This window comes from Sus scrofa, chromosome 12 (genome assembly GCF_054392235.1).
Source record: "Sus scrofa isolate SSC_HxYL_T2T_F1_AM1 chromosome 12, Sscrofa_HxYL_maternal_Yorkshire_Landrace_v2.0, whole genome shotgun sequence".
NCBI lineage: Eukaryota > Metazoa > Chordata > Mammalia > Artiodactyla > Suidae > Sus > Sus scrofa.
Genome location: NC_139394.1, coordinates 57,138,201 through 57,158,493, shown reverse-complemented (window position 1 = coordinate 57,158,493; position 20,293 = coordinate 57,138,201). Strand labels below are relative to the sequence as shown.

The window sequence follows — 20,293 nt, the reverse complement described above, 5'->3', positions numbered from 1 at the left end:
AGTGTCCCCTGGGCAGGGAGGAGGAGAGCGGAGCAGTTGAGACCACGGGCAGTCTCTGGAGTCAGATGGCTTGGGGTCTGCTCTGGGCTCTGCTGGTTAGCAACTGTGGCTTCGGGGAAGTGATGTCTCTCTCAGCTCCGGATCGTTTCAGTCTGAAGTGGTAATGAATGGGGCTTCCCTCCTAGGGTTGTGGGGAGGATCACTGAGCTGGCGTGTAGTAAACGCGAGGTGTAGATGGAGTACCAGTGGGATCACCATATCCAGCGGAGTCCAGGGTGTCAGCCAGCTTTGTAACTTTTCTTTTCCTCTTTGGCCGCCCTGTGGCATGTGGAGTTCCTGGGACAGGGATCAGTTTAGAGCCACAGTTGCGACCTAAGCCACAGCTGCAGCAGCGCTGGATCCCTAACCCACTGTGCCAGGCCAGGGATTGAACCTGTGTCCCAGCGCTCCCAAGACAGCCCCAATCCCGTGGCACCACAGCGGGAACTCCTGTAACTTATTTGCTTCTCCCGCTCAGGTGAGCTACATGGAGATCTACTGTGAGCGGGTACGAGACCTCTTGAACCCCAAGAGTCGGGGCTCTCTGCGGGTCCGGGAGCACCCCATCCTGGGCCCCTACGTGCAGGACCTGTCTAAGCTGGCTGTGACCTCCTACGCGGACATTGCCGACCTCATGGACTGTGGAAATAAGGCGAGGTGAGGCAGGCTGCTGAGGCGGAGGGCAAGGAAGGCAGGATCAGGAGGTGAAGGGCCCCCTCCCTGACCCCTCCCCATGCCCCCAGGACTGTGGCCGCCACCAACATGAATGAGACCAGCAGCCGTTCCCACGCTGTCTTCACCATTGTCTTCACACAGCGCTGCCACGACCAGCTCACTGGGCTGGACTCAGAGAAGGTAGGACTCTTCCCCCGCCCTGCCCCCTTCCCCTGGTGACAGGGACGGAGCTGTGATTCGGGGGCCTTGTGTCCTCCCGCGTGGCCGTGCTGGATCGAGTGCCTCCTCGGGGCTCCCACCGCTCCCAGTGCCGCGCCCACCAGACCAGGGGGTTCATCTCCTACTGGCACGTTTGTCCTTCTTGCTGGACTCCTCCGGGCAGGGCCTGGAGCCCGGGCTGCGTCCTTGCTCCCGTGCAGCGGGCACGTCAGTGAATAGATGAGCAGATGGACAAGTCCCCGACCCTCCCTGTCGTCTTGTGTGTCTCTCTCCTCCTGTCCCCTCCCCTCCCGCGCTCCTGGCTTTCTCCATCGCTTGCTGACCGCCCAGTCGCTTTGCTGGCTGTTCCCCCGTTTGCCTGCCCCTCACTGACCCCCTCCCCTCCTGCCTTTCCTCTGACCCAGGTCAGTAAGATCAGTTTGGTAGACCTCGCCGGCAGCGAGCGGGCCGACTCCTCGGGGGCCCGGGGCATGCGGCTGAAGGTGAGGGGCCTGGGAGGGACAGACGGGGCGGTGCTGGGGGGTGTACGAGGTGGTCTCTGATCATGACTGGTGGCTCTGGCTGTGGGGATCAGGGAGAGGACAGGGATCGGAAGGGGAGATGCAGCCCTCATTGCCCATGTTCCTCATCCCTTGTCAGGAAGGCGCCAACATCAATAAGTCCCTGACCACTCTAGGAAAGGTGATCTCGGCCCTTGCAGATTTGGTAAGACCTGGACGGGAAGAGGAGGGGCTCTGGGCAAGGGGACGGCGGGGGTGGCCCACCCTGACCCCCTCCCCCCTTCCGTCCCTCAGCAATCAAAGAAGCGGAAGTCGGATTTTATCCCTTACAGGGACTCTGTGCTCACCTGGCTGCTCAAGGAGAATCTGGGTGAGGGGCTCCTCCTCTCTCTGTCTCTCTGTCTCTCTGCCGACCCTGCCACCAGCCCTGCTAACCCCGTCTGACACAGCTGACCAGTCCTGTTGCCACCCCTGGAATCTCGAATCCTCCAGTTGTCCATTGACTCTCCCGTGACCTGGGGGCATCTTCTGAAGGTGTCCTGAGGCTGAGATCAAGGCCACTCCTTCCCCGCCAAGCCAGGGGCCTCACTGACTGGACTACCCATGACCCCCCCCTGACCCCACCCCCATTTCCGACTTCACCCTCCTCCCACGGCTCTTTGACTGTCCCCTCCCCCACATCTGGTGTCTCCCTGCCCCCCCCACTCCCTCTGACCAGCCGATTCACGATTAGCTCCACAACTCCTAGCTTCACCCTACCTCGGGCAGTGACCCTATCAGAGCCCTGTCTGGGCAGTGGGGCCCCTTGACCCTGTGACCCAGGCTGACTTTTCTCAGGACCCACACCCAGCTCGGCTTTCCCCTCCTCTCCATTTGTAGGTGGGAATTCACGCACAGCAATGATTGCGGCCCTGAGCCCCGCGGACATCAATTACGAGGAGACTCTTAGCACCCTCAGGTGGGGCGCCAGCAGGGGTGGAGCAGGCTGTGAAAAGTGCCAGGGGCTCAGCGGCTGCTAGAGACAGGGTGGACCCTCAGATCTGCCCCTTGTTGTGAGACCTGGGAGGGAGAGGGAATCAGGCAGCAGAGCACGGGCGCCCATGTCTGGGCCTCACCGGTCCCAAGCCGCCCTCCTCGCCCAGGTACGCCGACCGCACCAAGCAGATCCGCTGCAACGCCGTCATCAACGAGGACCCTAATGCCCGGCTGATCCGGGAGCTGCAGGAGGAGGTGGCCCGGCTGCGGGAACTGCTGGTGGCTCAGGGGCTCTCGGCCTCTGTCCTGGGAGGTAGGACTCCGGGACGGGGAGCTTAGGGAGGCCCCCCTGGCCCACCTCACCCCTCTCGTTTGCCTTTACCCAGGCCTGGGGCCAAAGAGGGACCACTCCCAGGAAGCCCCTCAGATAACTTAGGTACTGATATGGAGAGGGTGTGGATCACGCTTTCAAATGTCACAGAGCCAGGAGGGACGGGCTCTCCAGGGCGAAGGCAGGCAGCATTCAGAGGGACCTTGACAGGCTCCTGGAACCATAAAATGATAGGAGCGGGAGTAAAGGACAAGTCAGGCATTTATGGTTTAAACAGTGAGTGATTAGGATTAGGTTGCTGACAGAGTTCCCATCGTGGTGCAGCAGAAACGAATCCGACTAGGAACCATGAAGTTGCGGGTTCAATCTCTGGCCTTGCTCAGTGGGTTAAGGATCTGGCATTGCCGTGAGCTGTGGTGTAGGTCGCAGACACGGCTCGGATCCTGCGTGGCTATGGCGTGGGCTGGCAGCAACAGCTCCGATTAGACCTCTAGCCTAGGAATCTCCCTATGCCATGGGTGCAGCCCTAAAAAGCAGGGGGGAAAAAGAAGGAACATATAGTTTGTGTTGGCTGTTTCTGGTGTGGACTCTGCATTGAGTCTTGGGGTGCATGGCATGGCAAGTTGCGGGGGGTGCTAAGGGCCACAGTGGGAAGAATAAGGGTGTCAGTTCTTGGGAGGAGAAAGTAGACGCAATATTCACCTCCTGACATTTGAAGGGTAATCTTGCAAAAGAAAAAGCAGCATCGTCTCTCTCATCCTGGAGGATGGAACTGGAAAGAAGTACGCAAGACGCAGGTTTCAGCTCAACACGGCTAAAAACTTTGTGATGTGTGAGTCATCTAACAGTAGAGGGAACTGGCTGCCTTGTTCCGTTAGGCGCTCTCTGTCCCTGGAGGGGAACAAGCAGAAACTCGGTGTCCATTTATCAAGGCAGCGGTAGGAGGGCTCTGTGCTTGGTGGAGGTAGACCAGATGTCCTCTGCCCTCCTCACAGGCCAGTCCGATCAGTTCCTTCTTTCCTTAGCTGCGTTCTTTTTTTTTTTTTTTTTTTTTTTTTGTCTTTTTGCCTTTTCTAGGGCCGTACCTGCGGCATATGGAGGTTCCCAGGTTAAGGGTCTAATCGGCGCTGTAGCCGCCGGCCTATGCCAGAGCCACAGCAACTCGGGATCTGAGCCACATCTGCGACCCACACCATGGCTCATGGCAATGCCGGATCCTTAACCTACCGAGCAAGGCCAGGGATCGAACCTGCAACTTCATGGTTCCTAGACAGACTCGTTAACCACTGGGCCACGACGGGAACTCCCTAGCCTCCTTCTTTTACCTCTTTCTCCTGCCTTGTCTTAGCTTCTCTCTTTTACCTTTTTCTGCCTCCTAGGCCTGAAGGTGGACGAGGGGAGTCCTGGAGGTGCTCTGCCAGCCGTATCGTCTCCCCCTGCCCCAGCTTCGCCCTCGTCCCCCTCCGCACACAACGGGGAGCTGGAGCTGCCCTTCTCCCCCAGTTCCGAGCCCCAGATTGGGCCTGAGGAGGCCATGGAGAGACTGCAGGTGGGAAGCTGGAGCTGGCAAGGGGTGGGGGGCTGGGGGCCGCTGGGAGTTGAGTTCTCCAAAGCCAGAGTCCCAAGAGGAGTGTGGGCCCCTACGAAGTGCTTATCCCAGACTGTCCTGATCCCCGCCTGTCTCGTGTTCCCAGGAGACAGAGAAGATTATAGCTGAGCTGAATGAGACCTGGGAGGAGAAGCTACGCAAGACGGAGGCCTTGAGGATGGAGAGGTGTGCGGGGCAGGGCCCTGGGAAGAGCGGCCTGGGGAGGGAAGGTCAGCCCCTGCAGGGAGGGCGTTTGTGGGTCTCAGTAATGAGACCGGTCTTTGCCTCTCCTTTGCCTTCAGAGAAGCATTGCTGGCTGAGATGGGGGTGGCTGTCCGGGAAGATGGTGGAACTGTGGGCGTCTTCTCTCCAAAGAAGGTGAGTGAGGGGTGGGGCGCGGAGGCCTTGGAGACTTGATGCTGAGAGTAGGGGGTTGGGGCAGGGGTGGTGGGGTCGTGAGTTCTAACTTTGATCTCTGAGGTCTCCGAATTCTCCCTCCATCATCTCTGTCCCCATTCCTGCACCTCCTCTCCGTGTTGTCTGGCCAGCCCTGACCTCTCCCTCCTTCTGACAGCCGGAGAGGAGACGAGTGCGTAAGTGCCTGCGGCCAGCGACTCTAGGGACCACAAGGATACTGGGGTCCCTGCCTTTAGAGGGATTTCAGGAGCTGCTTAGAATCTAGGCATTTACAAATACAAACCCACATGTGTGGCTGTGTGTAAATTTATGCATAGAATTGATGTCTGGACTTCTACGAAACTGGTTCTGGTGGTAACTGCAAGGGAAGGGAGAGGACCTGGGAGACTGGAGGATGGTGGGGAGGTGACTTATCCCAGTCTGTTCTCTTTTACCATTTGAATTTTTACCCTGTGCATGTGTTACTTACTCAAAAAGAAGAAACCCTAAAAAAATATGTTTTGAGGAGTTCCTGTTGTGGCTCAGTGGTTAATGAATCCAACTAGGATCCATGAGGATGCAGGTTCGATCCCTGGCCTTGCTATAGTGGGTTAAGGATCCGGTGTTGCTGTGAGCTGTGGTGTAGGTCGCAAATGTGGCTCAGATCTGCGTTTTTGTGGCTGTGGTGTAGGCCAGCAGCTCCAGCTCCAGTTTGAGCTCTATCCTGGAGACCTCCATATGCCGCAGGTGCTCCCCTAAAAAGACAAAAAAAACCCATGTTTTGAAAGGGTAACTTGGGAAGACAAGACCATAAATAGGAATGGAGAAGGAGTGAGTCTTAAACCACAAGATGCTGATTATAAATAGAGAGGTTTAGAGTTGGAAGCATCAGTGCAGGCTGGAGATGTATGGAAACTGGTTTTTTGGAGAAGGTGTTTGAAAAGTGGAGCCTGAAAGATGGATGAGGTGGTAGAGAGAGAAGCAGGGAGAACACTGGGCTGGCAACACGGGGCCTTGTCACCAAGTGGAGCACACCCGCTCCTGTCGCTGTGTCGTAAGTGCTCAGTGAGTCTTTGTGGAGAGGAAGGAAGGAAGGAGGGAAGGAAGCAGGGCAGGAGTGGTCAGGTTCAGCTGGAGGCAGAAATGGTATTCAAAACCCTGAACAACCAGCACGGCACAGGGACCAGCCAGGCGGCGTGGACGCTGGCCCAGCCGTCCTGGTGCCCACTGATGAGGGATGATGCAGAGGCCAGTTTGAGCAAAGCAGGAACCTCCAGTCCCACCCTGGAATGGAGCCAGCCACGCCGGTACACACATACTAGGATCAGGTCCTGAGCGCTGCCTGGAAGAGGCAGTGGGTTGTTGCAAGGAGGCCCCCCCAGATTTCACAGGGCCAGGGCGTCAGGGAGACTGAGCGAGCAGGGGCCATCGAACAGGAATCCAAACACAGGAGAGGGGTGGCCCTGGCCTGGCCTGGCCTGGGTGGGTGATGAAGGCAATAGGCTGGGCTGACGGGTCAGGTGCGGGGCTGGGCACCCAGGGCTTTGGGGTTCCCCCCGCAACCCCGAGGCCTGCCTCTGGGAGGAAGGACTGCAGGTGGTGCTCGGTGGGGCTTGCAGCCACCTTGGGGTGCTGGGTACCTGAGGAGCTTCCGCCACGGCTGCAGGGCTGGGGAAAGGTAGAGAGGGGTGGACAGACTGACGGGGTAGGGGGTTCTTTCCAGGAGGGGTTCGCGCCGTGGAGGATGCCACCTGCTAGAGGCCGGGCCCAGCTGGAGGGGGCTTTGGTTCGTTTTTGTTCCTGGTCATCTTGTCAGGGTCACATACCTCGGGGCGTTCACGGAGTCTGGGGAGGTGAGTGAGGTGAGAAGGAAACCTCCTTCCTCCCCCCCCTCGGGGGGGGGGGCTGTCAGCAGCCCCTCGAGTGTTCTCCGAGGAGGCTCTGCACATACAGGCGTGTGTTGCACACGCTCGTCCACATTTGCACACACACACATGCACTCATCACCTCTCTGAGTAGTCTGTGATTCCGTGCCTGTCGTGTTACTTTTCCACATAACAGCGTATCAGAGTTACGTCCTTCCCCCCACAGTGTCAGACTATTCTATTGTAGAATGTAAGATGATTTTGTTTTTTCGTCTTTCATCTGTCTTAGGGCCGCTCCAGCAGCATATGGAGGTTCCCAGGCTAGGGGTCTAATGGGAGCTGTAGCTGCTGGCCTACACCACAGCCACAGCAATGCGGGATTCGAGCCACGTCTGCGACCTACACCACAGCTCATGGCAACACTGGATCCTTAACCCACTGAGCGAGGCCAGGGATCAGACCTGTGTCCTCCTGGTTGCTAGGCAGATTCATTTCCCTGAGCCATGATGGCAGCTCCCTGGAATGACTTTTTAAATCAGCTTCTACCAGTCGACCTTCAGGTGGTTTCCCATTCTTGGCTACTATAAACAGTCTTATAAAAGATGGTCTTACAAATAGGTCTTTTGTCTATAGATCAGATTCCTAGAAGTGGAGCTTTGGGGTCCAATGATAGCAGGTAAAATTTTGATGTTTTCCCAGAAAGCCTCTTTGCCAATCTGGTTTACAAAAAAAAAAGAGGTGTTCTAGGGGAGTTACCTTGCCGTTTCCCAGGCGGCGAGGATGCCCACATTCTGATGTGTGGAAAAGGCATGAGGACTTGAGGGGGAGAGCTGGAAGGGTCCCAGGGGAGAGGGCTTTGGTGGGAGTGGCTCCAACCTAGGAAGAGTCGGGTGGGGAGTTGGGTCCTTGGGGAAGAGGTGCAGCTTGTCCTGCAGAGACAAGAGAGCCACGAGCCGTAGGGAAGCCCCCTTTTTCTGGGACCTCACGCCAGGCCTGAGGACTTCTTAAGTCAGCGATTTTTCAGACGTGGCTCGGAGCTTCCTTCACAGGGGCCCGGGTTGGGGGCGGGGAGCAGGGTCCCCTGCCCCCACCACAATCCGAATGGCCCTCTGCTTATCTGCTTGAGGTGTTAGGCTTCTAGGTAAGGTTTCAGGTGAACAAAGGGATCCAGGGATGAACAGAGATTGAAAAGCGCTGTCCTAAATCCTGTCTCCTCTCAGGGGATAGATCGCTTTCTGCTCCCAGAGCCTGCTGGCTTTTGCCGTTCCCAGACCGGCCTGACCGTGGTGGCGGGCGGGGCGTGATGGTCCCCGGGGAGGAGAGGGGGAGTTGCAGAGTGACCGTTGGGGCAGACGCACAGATGCATGCTGCCTCCTCTGTGGACGTAGCCTTGGGCTCCCTGGTCCGGGAGCCCCCAGAGAAATACGGGGCCTTGGCTGCTGGCGATCTCCCCACTCCTGGTGCTTTCCTGCCTCTGGGCCTTTGTTCAGACTCCTCCTTTCCCCTGGACATTCTTCCTTCTGCAAGTCCTCCTCCTGCAAGACCAGCTCCCGTGCTGCGTTTCCCACGCAGCTCCCCTGACCCTCCTTTGCCCCCACTGGTTGTCACTTCCTTTATCCTTGTGTGTGAGCCCCTCCCAGATGTGGCGGGAGAGAAAATGGATGCGTGAACAAATGAGCTAAGGGAGGGCGCAGAAAGTTCAGAAAGTCTGCCACGAGGCCTGTGTTTGTTGCCGGCAACGGTGTTTCCACGCCAAGTCTTGTCTCCCCAGGTTGACTCTGACTGCCTGGCCAGTGGGACCCATCTCTGTCCTGCGCGGCACCTCAATGGGGTCTCGCACATAGAGAGGGCACAGTAACTGCTTGCAGAACGGAGGCAGGGTGGAAGGCTTAGGAAAGCTTTGTGGAAGAAGTGGCCTTTGAGGCAGATGGAGGGATGGCCGTGAATGATTTTGACAGGTGGGGATGGGGATGGGGCTGGAGGGAGCCTTTCCAGGCGAGAGGGTGCGCAGGAGCCCTGCTTCTGGAGTGGGTGCTCAGAGTCCACTGGGCAGGAGCACAGAAGGGGAGGGGCCCCCTGGAAAGGGGCTTGGACAGGTGGGCTGGGCCCCTGCCGAGGAGGCCCAGGGGTACCAGCCTAAAAAGCCAACTCAAGTCGGACCGGCATGTGGCGCCAGCTGGAGAGGTCGACGTGGAGAAGCCTGCGCAGCCGTGGCGTGGTGAGCAGGACGTCACAGCTGTGATGGAGTAGCGGGAGCTCAGGCAGGCCTGTGGCAGGGTGGGCCGAGGCAGCGGGTGGTCAGGAGGGAAACTTCCCCAGGCTTGGCTTCCAGAGGCGTGAGGGGGTGCAGAGGGGGCACCAGGCTCCTAAGCTGCCGTGGGTTCCGTGCCTGGGGAGGGCTGGGTGTCTCTAAGGGAGACGGAAGTCAGGAGAGGGTGCTGTGGGGGAAGGGATGGGGCTGGGGCTTCCATGCGGGACAGCGCAGTGACCAGCCAGGTGTGGGGCAGGTTGGGGCAGGGAGGCCTCCACAGGGGCCAGGCCGCTGCTTCAGTGACCCTGGCTCGAGGCGAAGCGGGCCTGGGGACGGGCAGTGGCTGGGGAGGAGTGTGGAGTCTGCTGTGAGAAAAGGGTCTGTTTGTTCTGCTGCTTTTGAATTGAACTGATACCTTTCGTTTTGTAAGTGTAATTATGAAAGTAATCCATGGGTCCAAGGAATTCAAGCCAGTCCCTAACCCAGTCCCCTCTTGTACTCTCCAGAAGTAGCGAGATATACGTGTGTGTGTGTGTGTGTGTGTGTGTGTGTCTCTCTCTCTCTCTCTATATATATATATATATGTATGTAATTTATTTATTTATTTATTTTCTTTTTAGGGCCACACCCGTGGCACATGGAAGTTCCTAGGCTGGGGTCGAAGTGGAGCTGTAGCTACTGGCCTGCACCACAGCCACAGCAATGCCGGCTTCTTAACCCACTGAGCGAGGCCAGGAATGGAACCCGGCTCCTCCAGTTGAGTTCGTTAACTGCTGAGCCACGAAGGGATCTCCGAGATGTATTTTGAAGGAAGAAATGATGAGCCCTGGGGACAGAGGGAGTCCAGGGGAAGCAGAGCGAGTCCGGGGAGATTCTCTGGTTTCTGCTCCGAGGCTGGCAGGTCCAGGTGCCTCCAAGGTCATGGGGCCTGGGCGGGGGGGATCTTGTGCGTGAGGAGAGGGCGGGTCAGGCTCCCCTGCAGCAGTTGGGGTGAGTGGGAGCAGGAGGGGGCTGAGCTCTCCCTCGGAGGGTGCGGGGTGCGGCAGGCAGCGAGGGAACCCGCAAGGACGTTTGCCGAGCTCCCTCCCTCCCTCCTGGCAGCCCCCCCCCATGGTCCCTCCCCTGACCACCCCCTCCCCCTCAGACTCCGCACCTGGTGAACCTGAACGAAGACCCCCTGATGTCGGAGTGTCTGCTCTACCACATCAAGGACGGTGTCACCAGGTAGTGCTCGCTCGTGGCCTGTGGGCAGCCTCTCCTTTTGGGGTGTGGTTGCAGAGGGACGGCCTGGTGACCTCACTGGGGACACCCCAGATCTCAGGACAGGGCTCTCAGGGCTTCCTGAGACCTCGCAGAGCCTGCCTCCACCCACCACTTTGGTGTGGGTGACACGCCTCCTGGAACCAAACCAACCCAGCACTGATCTCCTGGGACAGCTTGGGTGGGAGCTTGGGCCCCTGTGTTTTAGCCCCCAGCACCATTGCCTTGGCACCTCTTAGTGGGACCCTCCCTGGGGAGGAAAAGGGAATGTACCCCTCGCCCCCCACTCTATCGAAGGACAGTGCCCACGTGGCAAGGGCTTCCCTGGCTAAGGCTACCGAACCTGAGGGGCTTGGCGCCTCTGAGGTCACCTCTTGCAGTTAAAGACGTGAAGGTGCCCCTTCCTCTCCCACCACAGCTTCACAGCTGTCCTTGGTGATCGTCGTGAGAAGGACGGGAGGCCTGAGGCGGAGGGCACCCATCCCACGCCAGGTTCCCTCTCCCCTTTGCTGTAAATGGGAAGCCGGTGGCCAGCTGCATGACCTCGGGCAGGTTAACTCTGAGCCTCAGCTCGCTCATCTGTGAAATGGGAATAATTATGCTTGGCTCACTGAATCGCATGAGCTCGTGTTCAGAAGGGGCTTGGCGTGTGTCTGACTGGCACACGCTCACCAAACATTGGCCGCTGCTTCCCCAGGGTCGGCCAGGTGGATGTGGACATCAAGCTGACGGGGCAGTTCATTCGGGAGCAACACTGTCTGTTCCGAAGCATCCCTCAGCCAGACGGAGAAGGTAACGGCTGAGGGCTGAGAGCGGGGCGGCCAGGCAAGGAGAGAGAAGGCCCCATGTCCCGCCCCCACTGAACAAGGCCTGGGTGCGGCCCCGGGAGCTCGGCCCTGGGAGAGGGGTGTGTCCTCGCCAGGAGGGCTTCGCGCTCCTGGTCAGCAGGGGGGCGGCTCTCCGTGCCCATTGCGCCTTCCTGCAGGGTGCAGACCCCTAACAGCAGGGAGTGGCGAGGGCCCCCGGGGCAGAGACGGAAGAGTGTGGCTCCAGAGGGCAAGATTTAGGCGAAGAGGAGAGCCTGGCCTCTTGATTTTGTTTCTAGTCTCAGATAGTACCCCAGTCATTTTTTATGAAAACCTGTACTCTTCTCAGTGGGCTCTCTGAATTTATCTCTGAAAACCTGCGTATCTGTTCAGCTGTGACTGCAGAGGTTTCAGGCAGGCAGTCAGCCCATGTATCCCTTTGGTTTCAAAACGTTCAGAGGTGTTTAGCCCTTTTTGGCCATAGCAGCAAAAGTTTTTGGGAATCACAAGCGCTCAGGTAGCAAAACAATGCTTGTGGGAATTCCCGTCGTGTTGCAGCGGAAATGAATCCAACTAGGAAACATGAGGTTGCGGGTTCCATCCCTGGCCTCGCTCAGTGGGTTAAGGATCCAGCGCTGCCATGAGCTGTGGTATAGGTCGCAGACACAGCTCGGATCCTGCGTTGCTATGTCTGTGGTGCAGGCCGGCAGCTGTAGCTTCGATTGGACCCCTAGCCTGGAAACCTCCATATGCCATGGGTGCAGCCCTAAAAAGACAAAAACAACAACAACAACAAAACCCCCCAAAAAAACAATGCTTGTGGTACTCAGGACATATTTTGAAATCAGCATTTTGTTCTGGTTTAGTTATTTTATTTTATTGATTTATATTTTCTTTTTTGGCCACCCCATGGCATACGGAGTTCCTGGCCAGGGATCAGATCCCAGCTGCAGTTGCAACCTAAGCTGCAGCTGCGACAGTGCTGGATCCTTAACCCACTGTGCCAGACCAGGGATCAAACCTGTGTCCCAGTGTTCCCAAGATGCCACTGATCCTATTGTGCCAAATCAGGAACTCCATTTTTTTTAATTATTTTTTTTCTTTGTCAGCTGCCCTGTGGCATATGGAAGTTTGCAGGTCAAGGATTGAATCCAAATAATAACAATTAAAAAAGAAAAAATTGATTAGTTAATAAAATAAAATAACAACGTAAGCCACAGCTGCAGCAATGCCAGATCCTTAACCCATTGCACTGGGCTGGGGATTGAACCTGAGCCACAGCAGTGACAGTGCCAGATCCTTAGCCCACTGTGCCACAGTGGGAACTCCTGGTTTAGTCATTTAAAAAAAAGGAATGATGGAGTTCTCCTGGTGGCTCAGTGGGTTAAGGATCTGGCGTTGCCACTGCTGTGGCTCAGGTTTGGTCCCTGGTCAGGGAAAACTTCCACATGCTGGGGGTGTGGCCAAAAAAGGGAATGATTTGGTTCAGCTGGGCTCAAGTGAAGTCTCGCTCTGGGAAGTGAATTGGGCAGGGAGGTCACACCTGGGCTCTCCCTCACCCGTGCTGTGTGCGTCAGGTCTGATGCCTCCTGGGGGTTGGGAGACAAGGCACAATGGTCAATGCTTGTTTTAAAATAAGAAAGGACATTCTCACGTGGCTTGCAGCTCAGATTGATGACCTGCCCAATGGACCTCAGCTCCGTTCAGGGTCAGTGGATGAACCCAGTGGTTCTGGTCTGGTTCAGGTCCCCAGCGGCAGCGGGTGCTTCCGGCGTTGCGAGCTGTGAGCTCTTGAATCAGTGCAGCCCAGTGAGTTATTGGCGAGTTCCTGTTCTGCGGTTCCCTCGGACCGTGTGCTGAGGTGATACAAAACCACATGAGGCCCTCGGGGCCATCCCACCATTGGAGAGCTCGGGGTGTGTCTGGGGAGACGACAGGCACAAATCGGTTACCTCACAGTGAGGGCAGCCAAGGGTTCTGTGCCCCCAGAGATGGGGCTAGGTAAAGGGCTAGCGTTTTGGGGCCTTTGTTCCCATGGCAGATTTAAGACTTGACCAAAGACGGGCAGAGAAGAGCAAGCAGCACGGACAAAGGGGTGGACGTCGAGGAGGAGTTCCTACTTCTCATCTGCTTTATGCCTTGGCGTTTTCTCACACGGCTCACGGAGGAGGGAACTGAGGGTCCCAGGGGCTGGGGAGCTTGCCGAGGCCACACAGCTCAGCAGAACCGGCTTGGGTCGCAGCCTGGCAGGCTCTAGGGCCCGTGCTGTGAGCCCTGGGCTGCCTCAGTACAGATGGCTGTGGCTTCCTGGACACAGAGCAGGCTGCGCTGGGCTCGCTGGAGTGAAATCTCACCTGGCCCCATTTCTGTCCGTGACTCTCCCCACCCCAGCCCCCACTTGAGATTATTGGCTGAATTACTTGTTTATCATCTTTCACCAACTGGAAGTAAGCTCTGTAAGAGTAGGGATTTTGGTTTTTATCTCCCTTGTGTTTCCAGAACCTGAAACAGCGCTTGGCATATTATCGGGGGGCAGTATATTTGTGGAATGGATGGGTGGATTGGGGACACGGGGGGGAAAGAGGGTGGGGATAAGCTGGTACCCGTTACAGCGCCCCCATCCTCTCCTTTGCCACCTTCTTCCGTTGCTGGTTGCAGGCACACGGTGGTGCTTCAGCTCCGTCTGCGCCTCCTTCTCCATCGTGTCTGCTCCTTGAAATCCACGTCTCCCTTCAATCATTGGCTCAGAAGTTACCTCGTTCCCCACCATCATTTGCAGTCCTTTGCCCTAAGCCAAGTTCCTGTTTGCTTTCTTTGTTCTCCCACCGCATCTCCTGCCTCCGTTCCTCCTAGTTTCTCTAGTACTTTGAATATAAATAAGGATTCATTTTCACACATCACTTTATTTGAAGCGTTCAGCACCTCTGTAAAGAAAGCCTTCGTTATTTCATTTTGTAGATCACAGAAGTTGGGTGACTTAGTGTCTCTCAGCTAAGGAGTCACAGAGTCTGGTTCCCTGGAATACGGGGACCTCTCCGGGATAGTGAGGCCTTGGTCCTCGAGGGCAGGCGGCTGCCTCCGGCGTCCTTGTGTCCCACAGGCAGCAGGTGATTTGTACAGGCAGCACCGTGATGGATGTTTGGCCTGGGTTGGCTTTACCTTGTCCTGTGCAGATAGTGATCTGTTGACTCTGGTTTGAGATTAGTCAGGTAATAGTTTGCAAGGCACATCAGACAGAAGTGGGCTAGGAGCCGGCTGGAGGGAAAGGAGGGGTGGTCAGCTGGCAGCGGGGAAGGGCAGGGCCTGCCGCCCAGTCGGACCTGAGAGGCGAAGCGCGCTGAGAGTTAGGGGTCTGCTAAGCCGCGCCGGGGAGGATGGCGGAGGGTGAGGAGGGAGCCCCCGCAGAGGCTCCTGAGAACTGTAGCTGGGGCTCTAACCCGCCTTCTGCTCTTCCTTTCCCGTGCTGCCTGCCACCAGAGGGGCCATGGCACCCCCGACAGGTACTGGGCAGTGGGACCGGGGCTGCATGTGTGGTTTGGGGGTCACGCAGAGTGGGAATCTGTGACCGCAGCCCTCCTCCCCCAGGGTCTGATCCTCTCTTTCCTCTCGCCCCGCCTCAGTGGTGGTCACCCTGGAGCCCTGTGCAGGAGCCGAGACCTACGTCAACGGGAAACTTGTCACCGAGCCTGTGGTGCTGAAGTCAGGTAGACGAGGGTGCAGTGAGGGTTCTGGGCTCTGGCTGTGAATCCGGGCAGGACCTAGAAATAAGGAAGCAGTCTGGGCACGTGAGGACAGGACTGGGAAGGCAAGAGAGAGGAGGCAGGTTTTGGCTTCTCTTGCTGCTTAAGGGCAACAGGAAGAGGATGCACGCTCCTGATGCCCCTCAGCTGGCAGGGACAGGGCCTTTCTTGGGGTCCACTAGGGGGACCTGGGCTCTGACGGCCCTCCAGCTTGGGGAGAGATGGCGTCAGGGTCCCTGGGACTTGGGGGCAAGGCCCTGGACACCTCAGACACAGGGAAGGGTGTGCGGCTGTCGGGGAGCGAGGTCACCTCTCCATCCTCCTCTCTCCAGGGAATAGGATTGTGATGGGCAAGAACCACGTTTTCCGCTTCAATCACCCGGAGCAGGCGCGGCTGGAGCGGGAGCGAGGGGTCCCCCCGCCCCCAGGACCCCCCTCTGAGCCCGTCGACTGGAACTTCGCCCAGAAGGAGCTGCTGGAGCAGCAGGGGATTGACATCAAGCTGGAGATGGAGAAGAGGTGGGGGAGGGTGCTCACGCCCGGGCCCCCCAGGCCCTCCCTCCAGGCCCCCAGCCCCCTCAACGTTGTCAGAGGCCCCCCTGAGGTGGCTCCAGAACCCACACAGCTCTCCCTCCCCTCCCCACCCAATCCCAGGCTGCAGGATCTGGAGAACCAGTACCGGAAAGAAAAGGAAGAGGCTGACCTTCTGCTGGAGCAGCAGCGGCTGGTGAGGGGCCGGCGGGGGCGCGGCGGGGCAGGCAGAGGCGGGAGGTGGGTTGGCAGCGCTGCAGCCTGACCCTGATTTGGGTTCACACTGACTGGGCCAGATGGGGAGCGAGCCCGGGCCTCGGGTGTAGAGGTGGCATCTAGGAGGAGACAGGACAGACTGTGACCCGGGGAGGAACCGGTGCAGGCAGGGAACTAGGGTTCCTCGCAGGTGACAGGGGCATCCCGGACTCTCGCTGGTCCTGTCTGTGCCACCTTGATGATTTTTACCAAATCCAAGTACCACTCACACTGTTATTCACTTAATATTGTTATTTAAATGGACTTACTTTTAAACCTGGAACCTCATCCTGAGCAATGTATGTATCTGTACATCCATGCAACCCGCACTGGCTAAGTCTTAGAGGTCACTCGCTCTGGGCCAGCCCCTGTTGCACACGCTCCGAGTACCTTAATCCTCAGAATGTATCTGTGAGGGAGCTGCTGTCATTACGTCCGCTGTGCAGACGAGCAGAGGTTCAGGCTGTGCTCCCAGCACTAGGCAGTTCTGATGATGGTTCCGTTTCACGGGGACCTGTGGCGCTGGGGTGTCCTTAGTCCCCTCCCCGCTGTCGTCCCCCTCTCTGGCCCCAGTATGCAGACTCTGACAGCGGCGACGACTCGGACAAGCGCTCCTGCGAAGAGAGCTGGCGGCTCATCTCGTCCCTGCGCGAGCAGCTGCCCCCCACCACGGTCCAGACCATCGTCAAGCGCTGCGGGCTGCCCAGCAGCGGCAAGCGCAGGGCCCCCCGCAGGGTGTACCAGATCCCCCAGCGCCGGCGGCTGCAGGGCAAAGACCCCCGCTGGGCCACCATGGCCGACCTGAAGATGCAGGCCGTCAAGGAGATCTGCTACGAGGTGGCCCTGGCCGACTTCCGCCACGGGCGCGCCGAGATCGAGGCCCTGGCCGCCCTCAAGATGCGAGAGCTGTGCCGCACCTATGGCAAGTCCGAGGGGCCGGGGGACGCCTGGAGGGCCGTGGCCCGGGACGTCTGGGACACGGTGGGCGAGGAGGAAGGCGGCGGCGGAGGTGGAGGTGGCGGCGGTGAGGAGGGCGCCCGCGGCGCAGAGGTGGAGGACCTCCGGGCTCACATCGACAAGCTGACGGGGATCCTGCAGGAGGTGAAGCTGCAGAACAGCAGCAAGGACCGCGAGCTGCAGGCCCTGAGGGACCGCATGCTTCGCATGGAGAGGGTCATCCCCCTGACTCAGGTAGGGCGGCCCCTGCCACTCCCTCCGCCTCCCCCTTGTGGGAACCTGAACCTCCCAGTGCAGATTCCAGCCTCCTTCCCCCTCTTCCTTTAAGAAATCTTATTGAAGAGTTCCCTTTGTGGCTCAGCAGTAGCGAACCCGACCAACATCCATGAGGATGCGGGTTCGATCCCTGGCCTTGCTCAGTGGGTTAAGGATCCGGTGTTGCCGTGAGCTGAGGTGTAGGTAGCATATTCGGTTCAGATCCCACATTGCCGTGGCTGTGGCATGGGCCGGCAGCTGCAGCTCCGATTAGACCTCTACCCTAGGAACTTCCATGTGCCGTGGCTGTGGCCCTAAAAAGAAAAAAAAAAAAGCATCAAAGTTTAACACAGCTTGGAGTTCCTGTTGTGGCGCAGCAGAAACAATCCGACTAGGAACCACGAGGTTGCGGGTTCAATCCCCTGCTTCGCTCAGTGGATTTAAAGATCCCTCGTTGCTGGGGCTGTGGCATAGGCCGGCAGCTGTAGCTCCAATTCGACCCATGGCCTGCGAACCTCCATGTGCCGCGGGTGCGGCCCTAAAAAGCAAAAAAAAAAGTTTAACACAGCTTTTTTTCAGCATACGTTGCCTCACAGTCCCCAGGGCACTGATTAAAAATTCAGATTCCAGGGTTCTGTCCCAGATCTACCAAATCAGTGTCTTTGGGGACGAGTCTGCATTTTTAATAAGTACCCGCAAATTTGAGAGTTCTCAAGTACAATAATGTTTGAGAACCAGTGATATGAAGGACACAGTTCTTAAATCCCTGCTCAATGAGTGTTCACGGACATGTCCCCTTTTACAGCCACCCCTCGCCTGGGTGACTCTTGGCTCTGGTAGCCGCTGTGCTGAGAGCTTCTCCTGTGTTGCCCCGTGAATCTTCACAGTGGCCCTGGGAGCAGCAGTGTTAGGACGTACCCCTGTCTTGCATGTATTTGCTCAACAAGGAAATATTTGTGTGTTTGCTGTGTGCCAGGCATCATGCTAGCTACGGGGGTTACGCACTACAGAATTTCTGCTGTTTTCTCTCTCGCCTTCTAAAGGGGAATGGGAGCTAGCCAGTCCTAAGGACAGTCATTGCCGGCCAAGGCTTATGGCTCCAGGAGTTCACGTCATGGCTCAGTGGTTAACGAATCTGACTAGGAACCATGAGGTTGCGGGTTCGATCCCTGGCCTCGATCAGTGGGTTAAGGATCTGGTGTTGCCGTGAGCTGTGGTGTAGATCGCAGACGCGGCTCGGATCCTGTGTTGCTGTAGCCCCTAGCCTGGGAACCTCCATATGCTGTGGCTTCGGCCCTGAAAAGACCAAAAAAAAAAAAAAAAAAAAAAATGCTTATGGCTCCAAGTGCAGTTCCTGGCCCTCTCTTCACTCTCCCCTCTCCAGCCCTTTTGGCTACTCTGCTGTTCCTTGAACTTGCTGGAAACACTCCTGCCTCAAGGCCTTTGCCCCTGCTGTTCCCTCAGCCTAGAACACCCTTCCCCCCCAGAGAGCCAGGAAGCTTGCCCCTCATTTCCCTCAGGTGTTCACAGAAATAGCTTCTCACTGAATGTCTTCCTGTCCTTTCATTGCAACCTCCCCCACCCTGGCCTCCTGTCCCTGGTCCTTGCTCTAGTCTTCTCCATGTGAATAGATGTTTTTACATTTATATGAAATATACAACGTGGCATGTATAGTATAAAAAGAAAAATGGAGTTCCCGTCATGGCGCAGCAGAAATGAATCCGAGTAGGAACCACGAGGTTGTGGGTTCGATCTCTGGCCTCGCTCAGTGGGTTAAGGATCTGGTGTTGCTGTGAGCTGTGGTGTAGGTCAAAGACATGGCTCAGATCCCACATTGCTGTGGCTGTGGTGGAGGCCAGCAGCTACAGATCCAATGAGACCCTTAGCCTGGGAACCTCCATATGCCATGGTGGCGGCCCTAAAAAAAGAATAAAATTAAGTAATTTAATCACATATATATTTATGTTTGACTTTTTATGGAAGTATAACATGTGTACCATACTATATATTTTTCTTATTCATCAACTGTGTCAGTCCCCTAAACCGATGGCCCGCGTCTTCCCTTTTTGTTGACTGCCGCATGCCCAGGGCCCGTCCTTTATGCAGCAGTATTTGCTGCGTGCCCTCTAGACAACAAGCCTGGGGGCATTTCTCATGGACTCAGCGCAGCGCTCTGCTCGGCACTGTCATTGCTGCTGGTGAGGACACAGAGGCAGAGAGGCTAGGAGGTGGCAGACCAAGGCTGAGTCAGACCCTCAGCTCCGGGCCTGGGCTCCTGAACCACTGTCCCTCCAGCTTCCTCATCCCCAAGCCCCTCTGGGGACCCTGGACATCCAGCCGCCCCAGGGCCTTCCCGCTCCTCCTCCCGAATTTGCCGGTCTTCCAGACCCCGCTCTGCTCACGTCCGCCTTTTATCTTCCCCCCGCCCCAGGATCACGACGATGAGAGTGAAGAGGCTGGTGAGGCCACATGGACGCCGCCCCAAGGGTCCGAGGCAACAGAGGAGGAAGCCCCCAGCGACCGTGCGCCCCCCGCCCGGCCCTCCTCGCCTCCCCTGTCGAGCTGGGAGCGGGTGTCGCGGCTGATGGAGGAGGACCCTGCCTTCCGCCGGGGCCGCCTTCGCTGGCTCAAGCAGGAGCAGCTGCGGCTGCAGGGACTGCAGGGCTCCGGGGGCCGGGGTGGGGGGCTGCGCAGGCCCCCCGCCCGCTTCGTGCCCCCTCACGACTGCAAGCTGCGTTTCCCCTTCAAGAGCAACCCCCAGCACCGTGAGTCCTGGCCCGGGACGGGGCCCGGGGAGTCCCCAGTGCCACCCCAGCCCCCCGAGGAGCTCACTCCTCCTCCAGCCACCCCTGCCCGCAGGCCCCCGAGTCCCCGTCGGTCCCACCGTCCCCGCAGGAACTCCCTGGACGGAGGGGGCCGGTCCCGGGGAGGAGGTTCTGCGCAGCCCGAACCCCAGCACTTCCAGCCGAAAAAGCACAACTATTATCCCCAGCAGCCCCAACCATACCCAGCCCAGCGGCCCCCAGGGCCGCGCTACCCCCCGTACACAACGCCCCCGCGGATGAGACGGCAGCGCTCGGCCCCTGACCTCAAGGAGAGTGGGGCGGCGGTGTGAGTCCGCATCCTGGGCACAGAGGGCCTGGCGGGGTCCCTTGCTGGGAGGAGATGCTGCTTCCCCAGAAGCCCTGGGGCAGGGAAGCCCTAGAGACGAGAGAGAGGGTCCGAGTAGGTGATAGAGGACGTAGGGGTGACTGGGCCGGAGGCTGAGGAAGGAAGAGGGCACGGAGCTGCCAGGAGTGAACCAAAGTGGGGAGTGACGGGAAGCTGCCTCGGGCCGCCCCCTGCAGGGGGGGGTCCCACAAACGCTGCTAGGGTGGGTGGGGGGCTGGGGTGCTGCGTAGTCAGTGTTTGAGTTTCTTTTCAAGTGGGGGCAAAGTGGGGAGAACCTAAAGGGAGGTGCCCTCTCCCCCCCGCCCCGTCTGTCTGTCCGTCTGTGGTGGGTTTCTATTTCCAGGGAGGTGTGACGGGATCTTAAGTCATTCCCCTCCCCTTCCAGGCCTCCTGCTATATTTGGGGGACCTGTCTGGTTTCTGGTTTGGCTGGGGTCCATTGAGGATGTGGGACCCCTTCAATAAAGAATAGCAAACAGA

The 20,293-nt window shown here is 58.0% G+C and overlaps 1 protein-coding gene across 6 annotated transcripts in view; it reads left to right on the top strand.

Moving 5' to 3' along the window:
• KIF1C (kinesin family member 1C) overlaps positions 1-20,293 on the top strand; it is a 25,002-nt gene extending 4,709 nt beyond the window's left edge. For 4 of the 6 annotated variants that reach the window (XM_084985823.1, XM_084985824.1, XM_084985826.1 and 1 more), the window contains 17 exons: positions 518-696; positions 783-894; positions 1,338-1,415; positions 1,573-1,638; positions 1,728-1,803; positions 2,313-2,391; positions 2,576-2,721; positions 4,119-4,288; positions 4,434-4,513; positions 4,630-4,705; positions 9,984-10,063; positions 10,797-10,891; positions 14,526-14,609; positions 14,978-15,164; positions 15,300-15,372; positions 16,005-16,622; positions 19,075-20,293. In XM_084985823.1, coding sequence (XP_084841949.1) covers positions 518-696; positions 783-894; positions 1,338-1,415; positions 1,573-1,638; positions 1,728-1,803; positions 2,313-2,391; positions 2,576-2,721; positions 4,119-4,288; positions 4,434-4,513; positions 4,630-4,705; positions 9,984-10,063; positions 10,797-10,891; positions 14,526-14,609; positions 14,978-15,164; positions 15,300-15,372; positions 16,005-16,622; positions 19,075-19,758 — 2,883 coding nt within the window. In that variant the 3' untranslated portion in view covers positions 19,759-20,293. Of the gene's footprint in view, positions 1-517; positions 697-782; positions 895-1,337; positions 1,416-1,572; positions 1,639-1,727; positions 1,804-2,312; positions 2,392-2,575; positions 2,722-4,118; positions 4,289-4,433; positions 4,514-4,629; positions 4,706-9,983; positions 10,064-10,796; positions 10,892-14,382; positions 14,406-14,525; positions 14,610-14,977; positions 15,165-15,299; positions 15,373-16,004; positions 16,623-19,074 lie in introns of those variants that run through there. The other 2 variants (XR_014821730.1, XR_014821729.1) reach the window with 2 other exon arrangements.